The sequence below is a fragment of the Lithobates pipiens genome, unplaced genomic scaffold (assembly GCF_037356315.1).
Source record: "Lithobates pipiens isolate NorthernLeopardFrog02 unplaced genomic scaffold, aLitPip1_a1.2 Scaffold_13, whole genome shotgun sequence".
Lineage (NCBI taxonomy): Eukaryota > Metazoa > Chordata > Amphibia > Anura > Ranidae > Lithobates > Lithobates pipiens.
In genome coordinates, this window is record NW_027507718.1 from 499,710,354 (window position 1) to 499,729,619 (window position 19,266).

Genomic DNA, 19,266 nt, shown 5'->3' on the forward strand with positions numbered 1-19,266 from the left:
AGTTTTGTAAAGCCTCTTATGACCATTATAAGCTCATAAGTTCCTAATCTAAGCAGCTGCTGTAATACTTTTGGTCTGCATGAGGTTTGGTAGCCACTTCTACAGCAGTAGACTAGAAATTGTGAGTGTCTCTCTCTAAGTCTTCTTCAGAGTGCAGCAAATCATAATGCAATGGTCACAACTGTAATAAGAACACTCAATATAGGATCCAAAATAAATGGAAATTTTATTCATCTTAGAAGGCTCATACAAGTCTAACATTTCCATCCATCTTAACCTCCAGGTCTGGGTTACAGAAAATAACAGTTATGGCTTTACATTGGCTGTGCAAGACGGTGGTGTTGAAAGACGATATCTGGACGAAACAAAAAAAGGTGGACGTGCTCTTTGCCACTATTAGCGTTCTCCTTTCCTTCACTTACAGCATTTTCCTCTTTTCGAATTCCTAAGGGGAGATAAATATTATATGTTACCGACATGAAACAGGATTTGACGAAACAGAACCTTCACATTAACACCTGGTAATTCTTTATGCAGCGTGGGGAGAGGGATGAAACAAATGCATCAAAAGCTTTTCTTGGACACGTATAATATATCGAGAGGTGAAGGACGTGTGCACTACTCTGAACAAGTGCTTGGCTATTTGCGTGGAGTTGCAGATTTGGTGCCCATAACCTCAGTAAATCACACCTTGCTTAAATTAGCGCATGAGACATCCACAGCGTACTATACAAAACCATACAAATTGGCCCTCAATCTGCCTGTCATAGGCAGACTTTTGGAATAACAGTGCTCTGCTGCCATCAAGTGCACGGAAAATGGAATTACACTCCGAATTTATCATTATGCAGCACTGCAGCAACATGATGCAAGAATTCCTCTTTTTAAAAAGATATAACGTAAAGAAAGTTGTACTAAGCCAAATATCACCCTGCCCTCTGTGAGAAACAATGACCTTCCCCCTCCAAATAAGTGGTCCTCTTGTCTGGTATATGTAGAGCAACATAGGGCTCTTCTTGATATCTTAGGCATATCACTTACTTTGCTTATTTATCATTACATTGCACTGAAATTAGAACACAGTAAGAGGAAGACAAAAAGTTGAGCACCCTCTAGCTCTGTGGTCTCCAAACTTTCTAAACACAGGGCCAGTTTACTAGCCTTCGGACTTTAGGGGGAGCCAGACTGTAGCCAATGGGAGAAGAAAAGGTCCAGAAAAATAATATCCCGTCGTTTGGGCCACTGGGAAGGGAGGGAGTTGTGCCCCATTGTTGGGGCCACTGGTCCTCTGGTTGTGCCCCATATCTGGGGTCACCGGAGAGTGTGCCCCAACCTTGGGGCCACTGGTCCTCTGGTTGTGCCCCATATCTGGGGTCACCGGAGAGTTGTGCCCCAACGTTGGGGCCACCGGGTTGGGGGTTGTTCCCCATAGCTGGGGCCACCGGGAGGGGGTTGTGCCCCATAGCTGGGGCCACCGGGAGGGGGTTGTGCCCCATAGCTGGGGCCACCGGGAGGGGGTTGTGCCCCAATGCTGGAATCAGTGAATGAAATAGAGCCCAAGGGCTGAATAAAAGCAAGCAAAGGTCAGCAGTTTGGAGACCACTGCTCTAGCCATCTCATTACAGGCTTGTCGGTATTTAATTTCCTTTAATTTTATAGCACCATATTTTTTACAGAGTATATAAAGCTATACACATTAGCTTGCAATGTAATGATCACCACCACACTTAACAAGCACACATACACCGATCAGTCATAACTTTAGGACCACTGACAGGTTGAGTGAATAAGACTGGATTACAGGGAAGGAAAAAAAAAAAAAAAAGTATTTGATCCCCTGCTGATTTTGTACATTTGCCAATGGACAAAAATGATCAGTCTATAATTAGTAGGATTATTTTAACAATGAGAGACAGAGCAAAAATAGCCAGAAAAACTAAATAAGTATTTGATCTCCTATCAATCAGAAAGAATTCTGGCTCCCAGGTGTCTTCTATACAAGTAACAAGCTGAGATTAGGAGCACTCTTAAAGGGAGTGCTCCTAATCACTTCTTGTTACCTGTATAAAAGACCTGTCCACAGAAGCAATCAGAACTACACAGGAGAATCTTGTCAATCTCAAGGCAGTTGGGACCATAGTCACCAAGAAAACAATTGGTAACACACTACGCTGTGAAGGACTGACATTCTGCAGCACCCGCAAGGTCCCCCTGCTTAAGAAAGCACATATACAGGACGTCTGAAGTTTGGTAAAGAACATCTGAAATGATTCAGAGGAGAACAGAGTGAAAGTGTTGTTGTCAGATGAGACCAAAATCAAGCTCTTTGGCATCAACCCAACTCGCCGTGTTTGGAGGAGGGGGAATGCTGCCTATGACCCCAAGAACACCATCTCCATCATCAAACTTGGAGGTGGAAACATTATGCACTGGGGGTGTTTTTCTGCTAAGGGGAGAGGACAACTTTATTGCATCAAAGGGATGATGGGTGGGGCCATGTACCATCAAATCTTGGGCGAGAACCTCCTACCCTCAGCCAGGGCACTGAACATGGGTCGTGGATGGGTATTCCAGCATGACAATGACCCAAAACACACGGTCAAGGCAACAAATGAGTGGCTCAAGAAGAAGCACATTAAGGTCCTGGAGTGGCCTAGCCAGTCTCCAGACCTTAATCCCATAGAAAATATGTGGAGGGGCCGGAAGGTTCGAGTTACCAAACGTCAGCCTCAAACCCTTAAAGCGGTAGTAAACCCGCCTTTTTTTTTTTTTTTTTTTTTTAACACCTGCAAAGCAAAAGGCATAATGAGCTAGTATGCACCGCATACTAGCTCATTATGAAATACTTACCTTAGAACGAGGCCCCGACATCTGGCACGATCCACGCCGAGGGAGCTGACATGCTCCCTCTGCGTTTCTTCCGGGTATCGTGGCTCCGGCGCTGTGAGTGGCCGGAGCCGCGATATCGTCACTCCCGCGCATGCGCGCAGATTTCTTTCCGGCCGCCGGCCACTGCCGGATTTTCAGGCCGAGAATCCCCTCGTGCGCATGCGCCGCTTTAGTCAGCGGCGCATACCGAGGGGAATATCTCCTAAACCGTACAGGTTTAGGAGATATTTTTTACCTACAGGCAAGCCTTATTATAGGCTTTCCTGTAGGTAGTTACAAAAAAGGGTATACAAACACTTTAATGACTTGGAGAGGATCTACAAAGAGGAGCGGGAAAAAATCTCTCCTGAGATGTGTGCAAACCTGGTGGTCAACTACAAGAAACATCTGACCTCCGATTGTCAACAAGGGTTTTGCCACCAAGTACTGAGTCATGTTTTGCGAAGGGGTCAAATAATTATTTCACTCATTAAAATGCAATCAATTTATAACTGAATGTGTTTTTCTGGATATTTTGTTCTTCTGTCTCTCACTGTTAAAATAAACCTACCATTAAAATTATAGACTGATCATTTCTTTGTCAGTGGGCAAATGTACAAAATCAGCAGGGGTTCAAATACTCCCCCCCCCCGTATCTGGGTGCAATGGCAACTGAAAGTGGGATATTTTAGTACGGAAGTAAACAAGTTGTCCCTGAAGTTGATGTATTGAAAGCAGGAAAAAAAATGTATGTGTATGGGGTGTGTAGCTGCAGAGCAGTCAGGGTGCCCATGCTGACCCGAGTCCACAACCAAAAGCGCTTACAATGGGCATCAAAACTGGACGACAATGGAAGTGCAATGGAAGAAGGTGGCCTGGTCTGATGAATTACATTTTCTTTTACATCATGTGGATATTACCTAGGGAAGAGAGAGGTCACGAGGATGCAGTATGGGAGGAAGGCAAGCCAGTGGAGGCAGCGTGATGCTTTGGGCAATGTTCTGCTGGAAAATCTTCCATCCTGCCATTTATGACATGTACCACCTACCTAAAAACATTGTTTGTGACCAAATACACCCCCCTTCCTGAAAACTGTATTCCCTGATGGCAGTAGGCTCTTTCATTTCAGTAGGATAATGTGCCCCGCCACACTGCAAAAATGATTCAAGAATGGTTTGAGGAACAAAACAAAATTTAGGATGTTGACTTGGCCTACAAAATCTCCACATCTTACTCCCATCTGTGGGATGTGCTGGAAAAACAAGCCCAATTATAGAGACCCCCACCTGACAACTTACAAGACTTAGGCTGGATTCACACTTACGCATTTTTAGTGTTTTTTGCATTTTGCAGATTTGCACTACAGAACGTGTTCCACAGGAAAACCATGTTAGTGCAAATCTGAAAAATGCAAAAAGCACTAAAAAAATGCATAGGCGTGAATCCAGCCATTGGCTGGGTTAATACTAGTGCGAATTGGAGGTGGGGGTTTCTCCAAATCCAATTCGCATGACAGGGGATTGTGACTGGTTCCTCATTGGAGCCGGTTCACATATTTTTGGGGCGGCAGCGGAGTGAATTGCACAGGAGTTCTGCGCGTCTTTAGCTACGTTTAGGGTCCAAATTCAGGCAAACATTTGGGCTTGATTCGTCCCTGAAAAAACGGAGAAAAGGGACGCAACGGACCACTCCTGTGAGCCTCATTGGTATTAGGTGTGAACCCCGCCTTAAAAGGATCTGCTACTGACAGAGCTTGGTGCCAGATGCCACAGCATATCTTCCGAGGTCTAGTGGAGTCCATGCTTCACCAGGTCAGGAATTTTTTGATAGCAAAACAGGGACCTACTTTATATTAGGTGGGTGGTCATACAGTTATGGCTGATCAGTGTATATCTCCCTACAGACCAGCTGAAGCAAAAAGGTCTAGCCCACACTTTTTTATTTTTTTTTCTTAGGATGCAAGTAGAGTGGGAAAAAAAAAAATGTTTTTTTTTTCTATAGTTCCATTTTAAGTTGGGTGGCGGGGGGATAAAAGGGACTTCTGTGCGGTAAAAAATAACTAACTATACTAAGGATCACCTAGAAAATACATTCCAAACGCATCAGACAATCAGACTTTATTAAAACAGAACTACAGGCAATATTTAGAAATAAAGGTTTTTCAGAATACAAAAGTTAACAAATTTTCTTTCTCTGCTGTAAGTTCCTGTTAGAGGGTGACACGGATGCTTCCTGACACGTGGCAGCACTGTCACCTTCATGCCGGATGTGTCTGCAAGCAGGGCCGCCATCGCGGGGGTACAGGCATTACACATGTAAGGGGCCCGGCGGTCGGCCCCCCTGCTTAAGGAGGAGAAAACATGAGAAGATCGCACATTTTCACCGGCACCCATCCACCCCGTCCCCGGCCCCCCGGGCATAATAGCTAAAGAGAGGAGAAGGAAACATGAGGAGATCACACATTTTCGGAGAATGTTGGGGGTCGGGCCCAAAATTTCTGATGGCTGCCCTGTCTGCAAGCAACACCGCACAGCATGCTGGCAATGGGGAGGAGGCCTGAATATTACGGTTTCCTCTGATTGAAATGCGGTTTGGCATGCTGAACAGGTCCCCCACCCACTATTGTTTTGCGCAAGCTGGTTCTGCACACAGCGTTCTAAACTCCCAGGTTGCCACGGCTAGTAACCACCAATTGCATGCACCCAGTTTGCATATGATGCAAGGGAGTTTGAAAGTTGGAAGAATTTGGAAAATTGGAGAGTCCACGAGTAATGTTATTAACCACTTCAATACCGGGCACTTTCGCATCTTCCTGCCCAGGCCAATTTTCAGCTGTCAGCGATTTCACGTTTTAAATGACAATTGCTACACTGTACCCAAACTAAATTTTTATAATTTTGTTCCCACAAATAGAGCTTTTGTCTGGTGGTATTGGATCACCTCTGCGGTTTTTATTTTTTGCTAAACGACTGGTTCTGTTATAAAATTTTGTAAATAAGTTTTCTCCTTCACTGATGGGCACTGATAAGGCAGCACCAATGAGGTGGCACCAATAGGGCACGGACGATGGGCAGCACCGATATGCGGCACTGATGGGCCCTCATAGGTGGCACTGGTGGACACTGAAAGGCTGCACTATTGGGTACTTATGGGTGGCACTGATAGATTTCACTGATAGGCACCACTGGTGGCACTGGCAGGCATTTTTCATTAGCACTGATTGACAGCTGCCTGGGCACCGATTGGCCTTTCCCTGGTGGTCTGGGGCAGGCATCCAAGGGGAGGCTGTGCTGATAAACAATCAGCACAGATCCCCCTGTCAGCAGCCGATCGGCTCTCCTCTACTCGCATCTGTCAGGCACCAGTGAGAAAAGACAGATCAACGGCTCTTCCTGTTTACATCATGATCAGCCGTGAATTAACACAGCTGATCATGTGGTAAAGAGTCCATCACAGACTCTTTACATAAATTGGAGTTGCGGTGTGTCAGAATTACACGCCGCAACAAGGATCGCTGCAAAGCGCCCCCGGGGGCGCGCAGCGGCTTGATATCCTAACGTCATATGACGTCCAGTCAGGATATCGCAACCACTTTGCCGACGTAATTTTGCTATATGTTGGGCGGCAAGTGGTTAAATATTAAGGCAATCTGGCAATAGAATGGGAAGAGAGTTTATTGGATCTTGATTAATGGGTTAACGCATGCTGAAGGCATAAAAGAGGCGGGTTGCGCCATCATGGCGCCACTCCTGATGAAACGCATTGGGTAGGGCTGGTGTCCTTTCCACTTTCAATTTATAATAAAATGTATTTTATATAGTGCCTTTAAAAAGGTAGCTTCTCAAAGCACTTTACAAAGAAATACATAGGATAAAACAAAAGAAAAAAAAAGGGACAATTATGTAAAAGCTTGTCTAAGGAAAAAAGCCATTAGACTTGATTTGAATGAGTTTACAGAAGGACTCTGGAAGTGAATTCCAGAGTTTGAGTATAGCAGGAGAAAGCTCGGTCTCCCATTAAGTGTAGGTGAGTAGAGGGGGGACACACAGAAGACAAGAATTTGAGGAGCGGAGGTTAGAAGGTGAGGGGGGGGGGGGGGGGGTAAGTTGATAAATGATCAGACAGATAATGGGGTTACAAGCCATGAAGAGCCTTATAATAGAGCAAGAGTCTAAAGTCTATGCAAAACTTGACAGGTAGCCGGGGCAAGGACTCCAGGATAGGAGTAATATGATCACTTGTACCAGGCCTAGTCAGGATTCTGGTTGCGTAATTTTACAGATATTGTAGTCGATTAATAGTGGATTTAGGTACACCAGTGAGTACAGCACTGCAGTAGCTGGAAGAACACAAAAGAGCAATAACTTTATCACCAGATCTCCTGTGTAATGCAGGTGCAAATGTCTTTCCTGCAATTTTCACACTTGTTCCATCAACACAGACAGTGCTGACAGGGCAATTCCCCCTGCGAGTGAAGCCGCCCCGGCCAGAAGATGGCAATTATAGCTAGCAGCCGCTAGCGATAATCCCAAGTGAATCCGGCAGGCTGGCTATACCCAAGTTGATTGATCGATTACATTCAGCCTGCCCACACACACACACACAGAGCTCGAATTAGGAACCGGCTGAGATTTGAACTGTCTTTGGCCAGCCTATAGCTAAACTGGTAACCTGTAAAGGCTTTTAAAGCATTGCTTGGGGTGATTTTTAGGGTACCGTAGTTTGTCGCCATTCCACATATGTGAGCAAGGTGCAACATCTTTTATATTTTATCCAAAAATTGGGTGTAATATTGTGTTGGTGTGTACTAGCATTCATTATAGTGTATTTATTTCCTGAAAATTTGCATGAAAATGGCTGTGCAAATATTACGTGGCATCGCAACACCCACCAATTTATTCTCCATGGACTTTCAGAAAATCTAAATCATTTGGGGGTTCCAAGTAAAAAAAAAAAAAAAAAAAAAAAATAATGCTGATTTTTAACATGCATGTGAGAAATATCAGAATGGTCTCAGTTTTGAATTTGTTAAACACCATCAAAAATACACTAGATTGTCAAAAAAGTATTGGGACACCTGCCTTTACACATACATGAACTTTTATGGCATCTCAGTCTTAGTCCATAGGTTTCAATATTGAGTTGGTCCACCCTTTGCCGCTATAACAGCTTCAACTCCTCTGGGAAGGCTGTGCACAATGTTTAGGAGTGTGTCTATGGGGATGTTTGACCATTCTTCCAGAAGAGCATTTGTGAGGTCTCGTCCACATCAGTGCCTGACCTCACAAATGCCCTTCTGGAAGAATGGTCAAACATTCCCATAGACACACTCCTAAACCTTGTGCACAGCCTTCCCAGAAGAGTTCAAGCTGTTATAGCGGCAAAAGGATGGACCAACTCAATATTGAACACTATGAACCAAGATAAAAAACTTAATTTGGGTACAGTGTTGCATGATGGAGCAATTCTCAGTCAAACTATCACAACACTTAATAATGGTAATGAAGGCATATGACAGACTGGTACTCAAGTGGTTAAAGAAAAAAAAAGTGAGTCGGCTTTTAGCTCTGAAATACCTCCAGCTTTCCTGAATGAAGGTTTGCGAAGCAGCGTGACCGTACACCATTTCCTGACAGCTGTGGTGCAATACAGATATTTTTTTGCCATTTGCTTGCCACTGTGCCAAAAGCCATTTTAATTCCTCACAATTACGCTTGGCTCACATCGCTTTTTTGAGAAGGGCTTAAAGAGGGGCTGTGCAGTATATGCCTGAGTGTTCTTATGGCTTTTAAAGAGTCTGCAGGTGAAGGGGAAGTAACAGGGAAAAATATTTCCGTGCGCCAGCCACGATCGTTTGCGACAATTAAGAGCAGCTGAGGTGCAGGAAACAGCCCGCAATTCAACAATCAAAGACACTCGACAGCTGCTTAGCATTTCTGCTCTGCGGTTGGCGGTGTAATTTTAGCAAAGTTTTCACATCTGTGTTTCTTACCTTGTGCATGGTGCTACCAAGCTGGGCAGGAGACATACTGACAACCACTCCGGCTCTCTGCAAAGCTGCGATTTTCTCCTTGGCGCCACCTTTGCCACCTGCGATAATGGCTCCCGCGTGTCCCATTCTCCTACCTGGTGGGGCTGTGAGACCGGCAATGAAAGACACCACCGGCTTGGCATTCGAACCCTGTTGATAAAGAGTAAAAAAAAAAAAAAAAAAAAAAAAATAGGTTTTAGATATACTTGTACATGTGATCTCTAAAGCTCAACTCCAGACAAAAAAAAAAAAAAAAAAAAAAAAAGGATCCCTTGCAGGGGTTAATAACTCATTTATGTCTAGGGGAACAATAAAAGGAGATATACTTACCTACTTCCTGCTGCTGAACCAATCCCCACAGTGTCTGCACCCCCGTGCTCCACCGGTGTACAGTCCTGACGTCATCAAAACCAAAAGCAAAGTCTATTGCCCTGCACTGAATGAGAGGACGAGGGACAGTCTACTGCTCGATTGTGGGGTGGCGCTGCCTGCTGGGGGAGCGAATGATCAGGTAAATAAAACGGTTTCTACTCTCCCCTGGACATATTGAGCAACGAAACCCCTGCAGTGCGGGTTCAGTCCCATTGTAAGGGATCATTATTATTTGCCTGGAGTTGGGATTTAAAACGTTAAGTAATGCAGTGCACAAGCAAAGAAAATACAATGGGGGACATTCATCAAGCATATTAGCAACATTGTAAAGCCCCTTGCACATGGAGTTTCTACCTCATTCGGTGCGATTCCAGCATTTTAATGAGCCTGGGAAACATGTATGTACGTGTGTGCATGGGCTTGAAAATAAAAAAAAATGTGGTGCAAATTTTTTTTTTTTTTTTTTTTTTTTTAAACTTAACTTTTTCATCCCCCCCCCCCCCATCACCTAGGAGGACAAAAAGTCCCCTATGAGGATTTTTTGGTGACCGTTCGATGGGAAATCTAAAAGACCCTGCATGTCTCCCTTGAGCTCCAATAGCCTAATGCAGTCCAGAACGCATTTTATTAGATGGTCTCTCGCTCATGCTGGCCGGGAGAACCAAAAGTGATTACATACATGTCAATTCCGGGTCAGCACGTCTACTCACCTCCCTCTCCTATACCCAACAGAACCCACCATGCTAAGCAAGAGAAGCCTGGGATACATGGTGAGGATGCACAGGTGGGGGCGCTATAAAAGGTGAAGTGGCAACAATGCAGTGGAGCCCCCTAACACCACGCTGTTAGGTTCGTCCAACATACTGTAGGGTTGGCTTTTGGCCAAAACCCCCCCCCCAGATTTTAACATGTGCGAACAATGGAGAAAAATAAAATAAATAATTAATAACTGCTCCGGATCACCAACTTAAAAATTTCACGTAAACGCACAGATTTTACCCACTTGACCTCTGGAAGATTTAACCCCCTTTATGACCAGGACTTGCGAGCTGTGTCTCTCAATGAACTCAGAGAAATGGATTTTACGGTAAGTAGAAAAATCCTTATTTCTCTTTCAATCACAGATGGACACAGCGCTCCATATTCAGTATCATAGTGACGTCCCCAAGCAGTGCCAAACATGTGAGGGTGGGACAACAAAAAATCCCAAGGCTAAAACACAAGAGCCAACCAGGTAACAGGAGCTCAACAAAGACAACTGGAGCCCATCTGAACAATACACCCCAAAGAGGAAACAGACAATCTAAACAGCAGCCTGCAAAACCTTACAATCAAAAGCAGCATCTGCAGATGACAGCACATCCACTTCATAGAATTTAGTGAACATGGGGACGATGACCGAGTGGCCGACTTGCAAACCTGCACCCTTGACGCCTGAGGACAGAAGGCCCAAGAAGCACTAAGCGCCTTATTAGAGTGCGCTGTAACAGGGGAAAGGAGGAACCTTACCCTTGATAGAATAGGCCTGGGTCACTGTCTGTCTGATCCAACTGGAAATGGTCGCAGAAGAAGCGGACAGCCATTTTCCTGGCCCCTCCGTGATCGAGTCTGACCTTTGAAAAGACTCTCTGGCTGCCAGATACACCTGAATTGCTTTAACCACATAACCAAGAAATTCATCGCAAATTCCCTGGGATGAGTGGGCCTGGGACACAGGGGAAGGCAACACGATGTCTTAATTCAAAAGGAAGTCAAAGGCCACCTTAGGTAGGAATGATGGGCATGGACAAAGAACCACCTTATTGTGAACCACCAGGTAGGGGGTACAACAAGAGAACACCACCAGTTCTGACACCCTGCAAGCAGAATTGATGGCCTCCAAAAAACTACCTTCTGAGACAGTGCAAGCAGGGGAATCTCCCGAATACTTTCAAAAGGGAGGCTTCTGGAGAACAGAGCACCAAGTTCAAATCTCACTGTGGTAGAAGAGACCGCACCAGTGGGGTAAGGTGTCAAACCCCTTGAATAAAAGTACGCACCAGGGAATGTGTGGTTAGGGGGGGGGGGGGGGGGGGGTCGCTGAAAGATGACACTTGGCCCTTGATGGTACTCAAGGCCAACTTCTGCTCAACACCTTGTTGAAGGAAGGTCAAAATCCGAGCCGAGACAGAACAAGGGTGAACACCGATCGACTCACACCACCAAATGTACGCTTTCCATGTACGATGGTAAATCTTCCTAGGAGGTAGACTTCCTAACCTTTAGCATTGTCAGATCACCGACCTAGGTAAATCTCTATCTTTAAGCCCCTGGCTTTCAACAGCCAGGCCGTCAAAGCCAGCAACTGTCGCAGGATGGGAGATCGGCCCTTGGGACAGCAGGTCCTTCCTGAGAGGCAAGGTATGTCGGTGACCAAATCGTACCAGGTCTGTGTACGAAGGCCTCGATCCTGCACAGAAGCTGCGGAAGAAGCTTGAGAGGGGGGAGGAAGGCGTAGATCAGATGATACTGGCCCCATGGGGCCACCAGAGCATCTGTGGCATCCGCAAGAGGATCCCGTGACCTTCCCACAAACTTGGTACCTTTCTGTTGAACCGAGATGCCAAAAAGGTCCACCTTGGGGGTGCCCCACCACACACATTAGATGAAAACGGGTCCAGATGAAGGGACCATTCCCCTTGGTCCAACGCCTGCTGACTGAGATAGTCTGCCTGCCAGTTTTCCACTCCTGCAATGTATACAGCGGGGAGGGGGCCAAAACGAAGAGTTCTGCCCACTGGAGAATGATGGCTACTTCCAGAGCTGCCAACACACTTTTTGTTCTGCCCATAAGTCACCGCCATGGCATTGTCTGACTGGATCCATACCGGGAGCCCTCTGAGCCAATCGGTCCAGTGATCCAGGCACAGCCTCATCACCCCAAGTTCCAATACACTGATCGGTAGTCTGGACTCCTCCAGCGTTTAACAGCCCTGAGCGGAGCTCAAAGTGAAGAAATGTCATCAGCACACCAAGGATTCCTTGAAAGGGTTCAAGGCTTTATTCCATGGTCACATGATAAATATACAGCAACATTGTATACAGTAGAGCTCAGTCCCAGGACCCCTCCCCACCCAGATCGGCCAGCACTGTCCAATACACGGGGAGAAAATATTTGCCAAGTCAGCAAGCCAATCAGGGGAGAGAGGAGGCGGGCCAGGTCGGGGCTCCGAGTCTGAATGGACACTAGGAGCTGTTACTCGACTCGGGTGCCCCCATAGCAAGCTGCTTGCTGTGGTGGCACTGAACAGGAGGGAGGGACCAGGATCACACAAGAGGGGCCCAAGAAGGAGGAGGATCCAGGCTGCTCTGTGCAATCCACTGCAACAGAGTAGGCAAGTATAACATATTTGTTAAATTTTATAGGGGAAAAAAAAAAAAAAAAAAAATACAAACAAACAAACAAACAAACAAACAAACAATCAGTGCGTATTGAAATTGTATACCACTGACCCTATTAGTAGGGCCAGATAAAACCTTGGATGTGGCCCTCAGAAAGTAGGTTGGAGACCCCTGGTATAGTATCAGGCTCTCTTAGGACTCCTAGCTCTAACAAAAGTTAGCCAACAGACTGGACAATCAGGTGGAATGAAAAGACGTAACTATAGTACAATGCTTGCTCGGGGCTCTCTGTAGCATTTTCTTGCACATAATTAGCCAGCACAGGTACTGGCAGAGATGAACACCTGTAGCTGACCAGGCCGCATGCAAGGTATGAGCACAGCTTGCCAACCGATGAATTGACCACCTTAAGACTTCTATTCAAATGCCGCGTCTGTTATTTCCCATAAACCTCGAACACGAGACCCCCCCACCATGCTGAAGTATGCAGACCAGCTGAACATGTCAATTTACAGAGTTCCTGACTTAACAGAAAATCACTTGCAAAACATAAATAAATAATATACGCCATTGGTTTTCCCTGCTGAAGTCGAATGGCTAATTTCAGCACCTCCAGCATTTAACAAAATAAATTTGTCTGGAATTGGAGAAGGAGAAAAAAAATGAAAGCGACTCACTTATAAATTATTGTGATAAATCACAAAGCAGGTATAATCGATGAGCATGAGCACGACCGTTTAGCCAGGCGGAGAACAAAACAACAAATTAGGAAACATTTCAATTGTTTATTCATTAGTTATAATAAGATAGTGGATGCCGGGCCACTAAACACTTTTAGCCTATTATATGGAGCAATCGATGGCTTGCAACTTCTGACCCCTCCCCCACCACACCGTGATGGAAATAACCTGAAATACAGAATCTACCTCTAACCCAAAAAAGCGGAATACTGTACAGATTTAATTTGAAAGAGATTGAAAGCGAACCCGCAGTTAAAACGCTAACCAAACAGTTGAGGACAGGTTCCACTAGCCAAAGAATTTGCCTTACTGTCAAACCAGTCCCGAGATTTGCACAGCACAGCTAGCCTTGTGACCCGACCTGAGTACTGCTGCAGTCAGGGCTTGGTTACACCATGAGTATTTTTCAGCACAGGCTCAATGCAAGGTGCCCTGTTCACATCATACTGCTGCATGGAGGTGTAAAGTGCAGCACTGTCTGCATTTTTATGCAGCGCAACACGCGTCGCTGCTTCCAGTCACTGTGATTGCACAGCATCATTTTAAAGTTTGAAAAAATAAAAAAGTAAAAACCGTGAGAAGAGTGAAATGCATTGTAACGACGCACTGCTCCACCCCTTCACAACATGCTATATGGAGAACAACCACCTTTGTGGGCTGGTGCGAAAGAACTCCTTTAACCGCTTCCCGACCGCCTCGCGCAGATATACTGTGGGAGAAGGGCACGTACATGCAGATTAAACGTACCTGTATGTTGCCCTTTAAGAGGCAGCTTGGGGGGTGCTCGCGCATGCCAGGAGCTCCGTGAGCACGATTGCGGGTCCCGCGGACTCAATGCCCGCAGGAATACCCGCAATCGTCTCACGGGGAGGAAGAATGGGGAAATGCTTGTTTACATTAGACTGCCTAATGACACTGATCACAGCGTCATGTAATCGGGAGCGGTGATCAGTGATGTGTCACACACAGCCCCTCCCCCTCCACAGGTAGAATCACTCCCTAGGACACACTTAACCTCTACACCGCCACCTAGTGGTTAACCCCTTCACTGTCAGTCACATTTACACAGGAATCAATGCATTTTTAATTGCACTGATCACTGTATAAATGTGAATGGTCCCAAAATCGTGCTAAAAAAAGTGTCCGATTTGTCCACCATAATGTCGCAGTCCCGATAAAAAATATTAAATTGCTGATTGCCGCCATTACTAGTAAAAAATAAATAAATAAAAACAAACAAACCATTCAATAAAATGCTTATTGCGATTTTTTTTACCAAAAATATGTTGAAGAATAGGTATTGGCCTAAACTGAGGGGAAAAAAAATGTTTTATATATTTTTTGGGTATTATATAGCAAAAAGTGAAAAATTTATTTTTTCTTCAACATTGACGCTTTTTTTGTTTATAGCGCAAAAAATAAAAACTGCAGAGGTGATCAAATACCACCAAAAGAAAGCTCTATTTGTGGGGGGAAAAGGACATCAATTTTGTTTGTGAGCCACATCACATGACCGCGCAATTGTCAGTTAAATCGATGCAGAGCCGAAACGCTAAATAAACGCTCTAGTCTTTGGCCAGGCAAATGGTCGGGGGCTTAAGTGGTTAAGCATTACTGGGACAGGGTTCTCCAGCTCCCAGGGCAAGGATCCAGGACTGTGCCCCCCTCCCCCACTGATAATACATGCTGTAAAATGGGATTACCTCCCTGTTTCTATAGTTTGCTCCCTTGCACCATGGGCGGTTGCCTCTCCTGCCCACCCCTTGCCCTGCCTTGAAATAGTAGTAGAAGCCTCTCGCCTCCCCATAAAAAATAAATAAATAAATATATATATTATATATATATATATATATATAATTTTATTTTTTTTAAGGTATTTAAGGTGCTCCAGCACAAGAAAAAAAAAATGCGACAATAAATGAAAAAAAAAAAAAACAATATAATTTGTGAAATTGATGAGTATACACAAAAAGGTATTCAAAATAAACTTCAATAGTCCAAATGCATATAGAAGTGAAAGAAGGGTAGATGCGTCCAAGCCAGTGCACAAAATTGATCAATATTGTTCAAATCATTGTGCCACCACCACTGAGTAAACTGCAAACTCACCGGGACAAACGGTTGCCGCCCGGGCGTCGGCGGTATAGCTCTGCTATTTCTAGTAGCGCTTTATTACTTTATTATTGTTTTTCGGCCGCTAGCGGGGCACTTTTAACCCCCACTAGATTTTGAAAAAAGGGGTTAAAACTGTCTGCAACGTGCCGCTGCAGCAGGGCTTCGGCGGTGTTGCCCATTGATTTCAATGGGAAAGGGCGCTTTAGGAGAGGCGTATTCACCGCTCCTACACCGCTTCAAAGAAGCTGCTTGCAGGACTTTTTTTTTTACATCCTGCCAGCGCAGCGCCCCATTGTGAAAGCACTCTGGCTTTCACACTGGGATTGCAAATGAGGCTTTTTTCAGGTGCTTTACAGGCGCTATTTTTAGCGCTAAAGCGCCTGAAAAACGCCTCCAGTGTGAAACGGGTTTTACAGCAAACATGGAAATCTCTCTGGATGCAACACAGCACTGTCCTTGTGCTGACCGCACTACGCAAAGTCCAACTGGCCTCTTGTAAGGTGGAGATCATCAACCCGCTGCACCAAAAAAATAAAAAATTAAGCATGCTGTGACTCCTGCACTGGGTGCCCCTTTATGGCCAATTAACACTTCCACACTCCTATCTCACCTCTCCTGTCTACAGACACTCCCACCTGACTGCTAATCATACAATAGAAAAAACAAGAGACCCTTGCAGTGGGGAGGCAAATGCTCATGAGGTATAAAGCTTCTTATCCTTTGTCCCTCCAAACTTCAGTTTCAATCTGCAGTGCTGTAATTGTCTGTAAAATGCAATCCAATATGGCTACCTGAAGGTATTCTGTACACAGATGGTGTACAGAATGTCCCCCAGATAGGTCATTTCCTCCTTGTGTGATTGGCTCAGTGATTTTTTACTAGAAGCCCGCGCTAAGGTGCAAACTCGGTAGGGAGCATCCCCTGCAACACAAATGGCATTTTTGGAGAGATGCTCCCAAACTTATTCTGTCTAACCTGTGTAAGAAATCTCTGTATACTTACCCATCTTCAGCCTGCTCCGGTCATGTGATCCATCTCCCCTGTGTCAGCCAGTGGCTGCTGCAGGGGAAAGCAGGGAGTGCTGACATGGATGGGCAAATGAAGAATACAGGTGGGGTCTCCACTCCCTGTCATTACCAATCACTGCCAAAGCGTTCTCTCCTCTCCCCTGCAGCCAGCGCTGGCTGACACAGGGGAGATCAGGTGACCGGAGTAGCCTGAAGATGGGCAAGTACACAGATCTTTCTTACACAGGTTAGCCAGAACAAGTGTTTGGGGGGGGAGGGGAGTATTTTTTAAAACCAGTTAGGTTTTTCCTGAAAAAAAAAACCCACAAAAAATAAATAAATAATAATTTAGAAAACATTAACATCAAGAATATGTTTAGTTTGTTGTTGTCAAGCCAAGCCTTCCAAAAGATATCCTAGAACAACCACTACGCTGCATTATTTAGCAATATTTTTAGTATCGGTATATTAAAAACGAGAAAAAAACAAAAAAAAAAAAAAAAAAAAAAATTCTATTTTATAAACTAGTCACTGTAACTTTGTCATGATGAATCTTAGCTATAATAAAAGCCGATAATAGAGCGGCTTTTACAGGTCACGCTACATTAATATTACATGGTCAATGAAGACTTTTCACTCTTTATGGAGCCCATACTAATAGTAGCATAGTGATCCAGCTAATTATTTTTTCACCTCCATTTAAACATGGCTAAAATAAAAAAATAAAAATAAAAAAAAAAAAAAGAGAAGAAGTGTATCTAAAAGTAGCAAATTAAGCTAGAAAAAGAATGAATGAAAAGATTAGGCGCTTTTGGTTTATTTTTTTTAAATGGTGCTAATTGGAAAAAACCCAAGAGGGGGGAAAAAAAAAAAAACTGACCATTTTACACCTTTAAGTTGTTAATTAGGATACAAGAAACTGATATCAAAAAGGAAGCTAATAGGGAGCTGAAGTAAATGTGCAAACAGGGATTTGTGAAAGAAGCTTTCCCTTCCTCTTCTCAAGGGAAGACAGAAAGAAAGCCCAGACCAATTATTGCAACATTCTTGAGATCCCTCAGTACAATGAAGACTTTGATAGCAGAAAATGCTGCTGTACAATAGGAAGGAAAAACAACAGGTAAAGTATGCCACATGCACATATTTCAGTGTGTAAAATCCCTTTTTTTTAATGCAATAAAAAACAAATTGATCCTGCCAGAAAATCCAGCAAGCTCCTAACTTCCTATGATGAGCTGACCACACTGCCTCTGCAGCAATGAAATCCAAAGCATTGTCATCAGCCCCGCTCAAGTTCTGGTAGGAGCTTACTGGATTTCTCGCAGAATCGTCTGGTATTTTTCTGCGATTGCATATTTTTCAAATTAATACGTGTATGTATTGAGATATTAAAAGTAATTTTTTTTTTAAACATCATACTTACCTGCTCTATGCAGTGTTTTTGCACAGAGCAGCCCCGATCCTCTTCTCAGGTCCCCCACTAGCACTCCTGGCCCCTCCCTCCTGCCTAGTGCCCCCAGAGCATGCAGCTTGCAATGGGGGCACCCAGGCAGGCTCACTCCCGAGCTGCCCATCCATTCAAACACAGAGCTGTGGCTCGGCCCCACCCCCTCTCTCCTCATTGGCCAATGGCTTCCGCTGCTGTATTAGGCAACAGGGAGAGAGAGTCCCTGGAGAGCCGAGGCTCTCATACACATTGGTGGAGGAAGATTGGGCTCAATTGAGTATTAGCTGGGCTGGGGGGGCTGCTACAGAGAAGGGTTTTTTTACCCTCTTGCATTCTAACACTTTGTATCCTTCTACAGAAGCACATTACAGGCATACCCCACACTTTTAAGTACACAATGGAGTTTATTTACTAAAGCTGGAAAGTGCAAAATCAGGCTCACTTCTGCATAGAAACCAATGAGCTTCCAGGTTTTATTACCAAAGTTTAATTGAACAAGCTGGGGTTGGAAGCTCATTGCTTTCTATGCAGAAGTGAGCCTGATTTTGCACTTTCCAGCTTTAGTAAATAAACCCCATTGTGTACTTAAAGGTGGGGTATTCCTGTACTTAAAGCGGGGTTCCACCCTAAAGTGGAACTTCCGCTGATCGGAACCCTCCCCCCCATCCGGTGTCACAATTGGCACCTTTCAGGGGGGTGGAGATACCTGTCAAAGACAGGTATTTACACCCACTTCCGGGCATAGACTCCCGTGGGAGTCTATGCCTCTTCCTGTCCTGCCGCGCTGTCTGCTGGGACACACACGGGTCCCAGAGACAGCGTGGACAATTCCTATTACGCTGCGCGACTCGCGCATGCGTAGTAGGGAACCGGGAAGTGAAGCCGAATCGCTTCACTTCCTGATTCCCTCACCTAGAATGGTGGCGGCAGCAGCCGAGAGCCGAGCGATCGACCTCGGCTGCCGGCATCACTGGACCCCGGGACAGGTGAGTGTCCATTTATTAAGTCAGCAGCTGCAGTATTTATAGCTGCTGGCTTTTAATATTTTTTTCCCCCAGTACAGTCCCGCTTTAAAGAGGAAGTAAACCCTAATGGGTTTACTTCCTCTTTGATTCCCTGCAAAGGTAAAGCATAATGGACTACTATGCATCGCATAGTAGTCCATTATGTGTCACTTACCTGACACAGGAGCCAGCGAAGTCACCGCTGTCCCATGTAGTCTGGAGCATCCATCTTCTCGGTGGGTCTCGTCGCTCCGCCGCTGTCACTTGACAAAGCCGCAATGACGTCACTCCCTCGCATGCG

At 45.0% G+C, this 19,266-nt stretch overlaps 1 protein-coding gene across 1 annotated transcript in view; it reads right to left on the reverse strand.

Annotated features, from left to right (window-relative positions):
* Positions 1-202: 202 nt before the first annotated feature.
* The window catches only part of SUCLG1 (succinate-CoA ligase GDP/ADP-forming subunit alpha), an 83,780-nt gene continuing 64,716 nt past the window's right edge, over positions 203-19,266 (reverse strand). Inside the window, exons 8-9 of the mRNA XM_077478020.1 lie at positions 8,861-9,049; positions 203-445 (exon numbers count right to left, since the gene is read on the reverse strand). Coding sequence (XP_077334146.1) covers positions 419-445; positions 8,861-9,049 — 216 coding nt within the window. The 3' untranslated portion in view covers positions 203-418. The remainder of the gene's footprint in view (positions 446-8,860; positions 9,050-19,266) is intronic.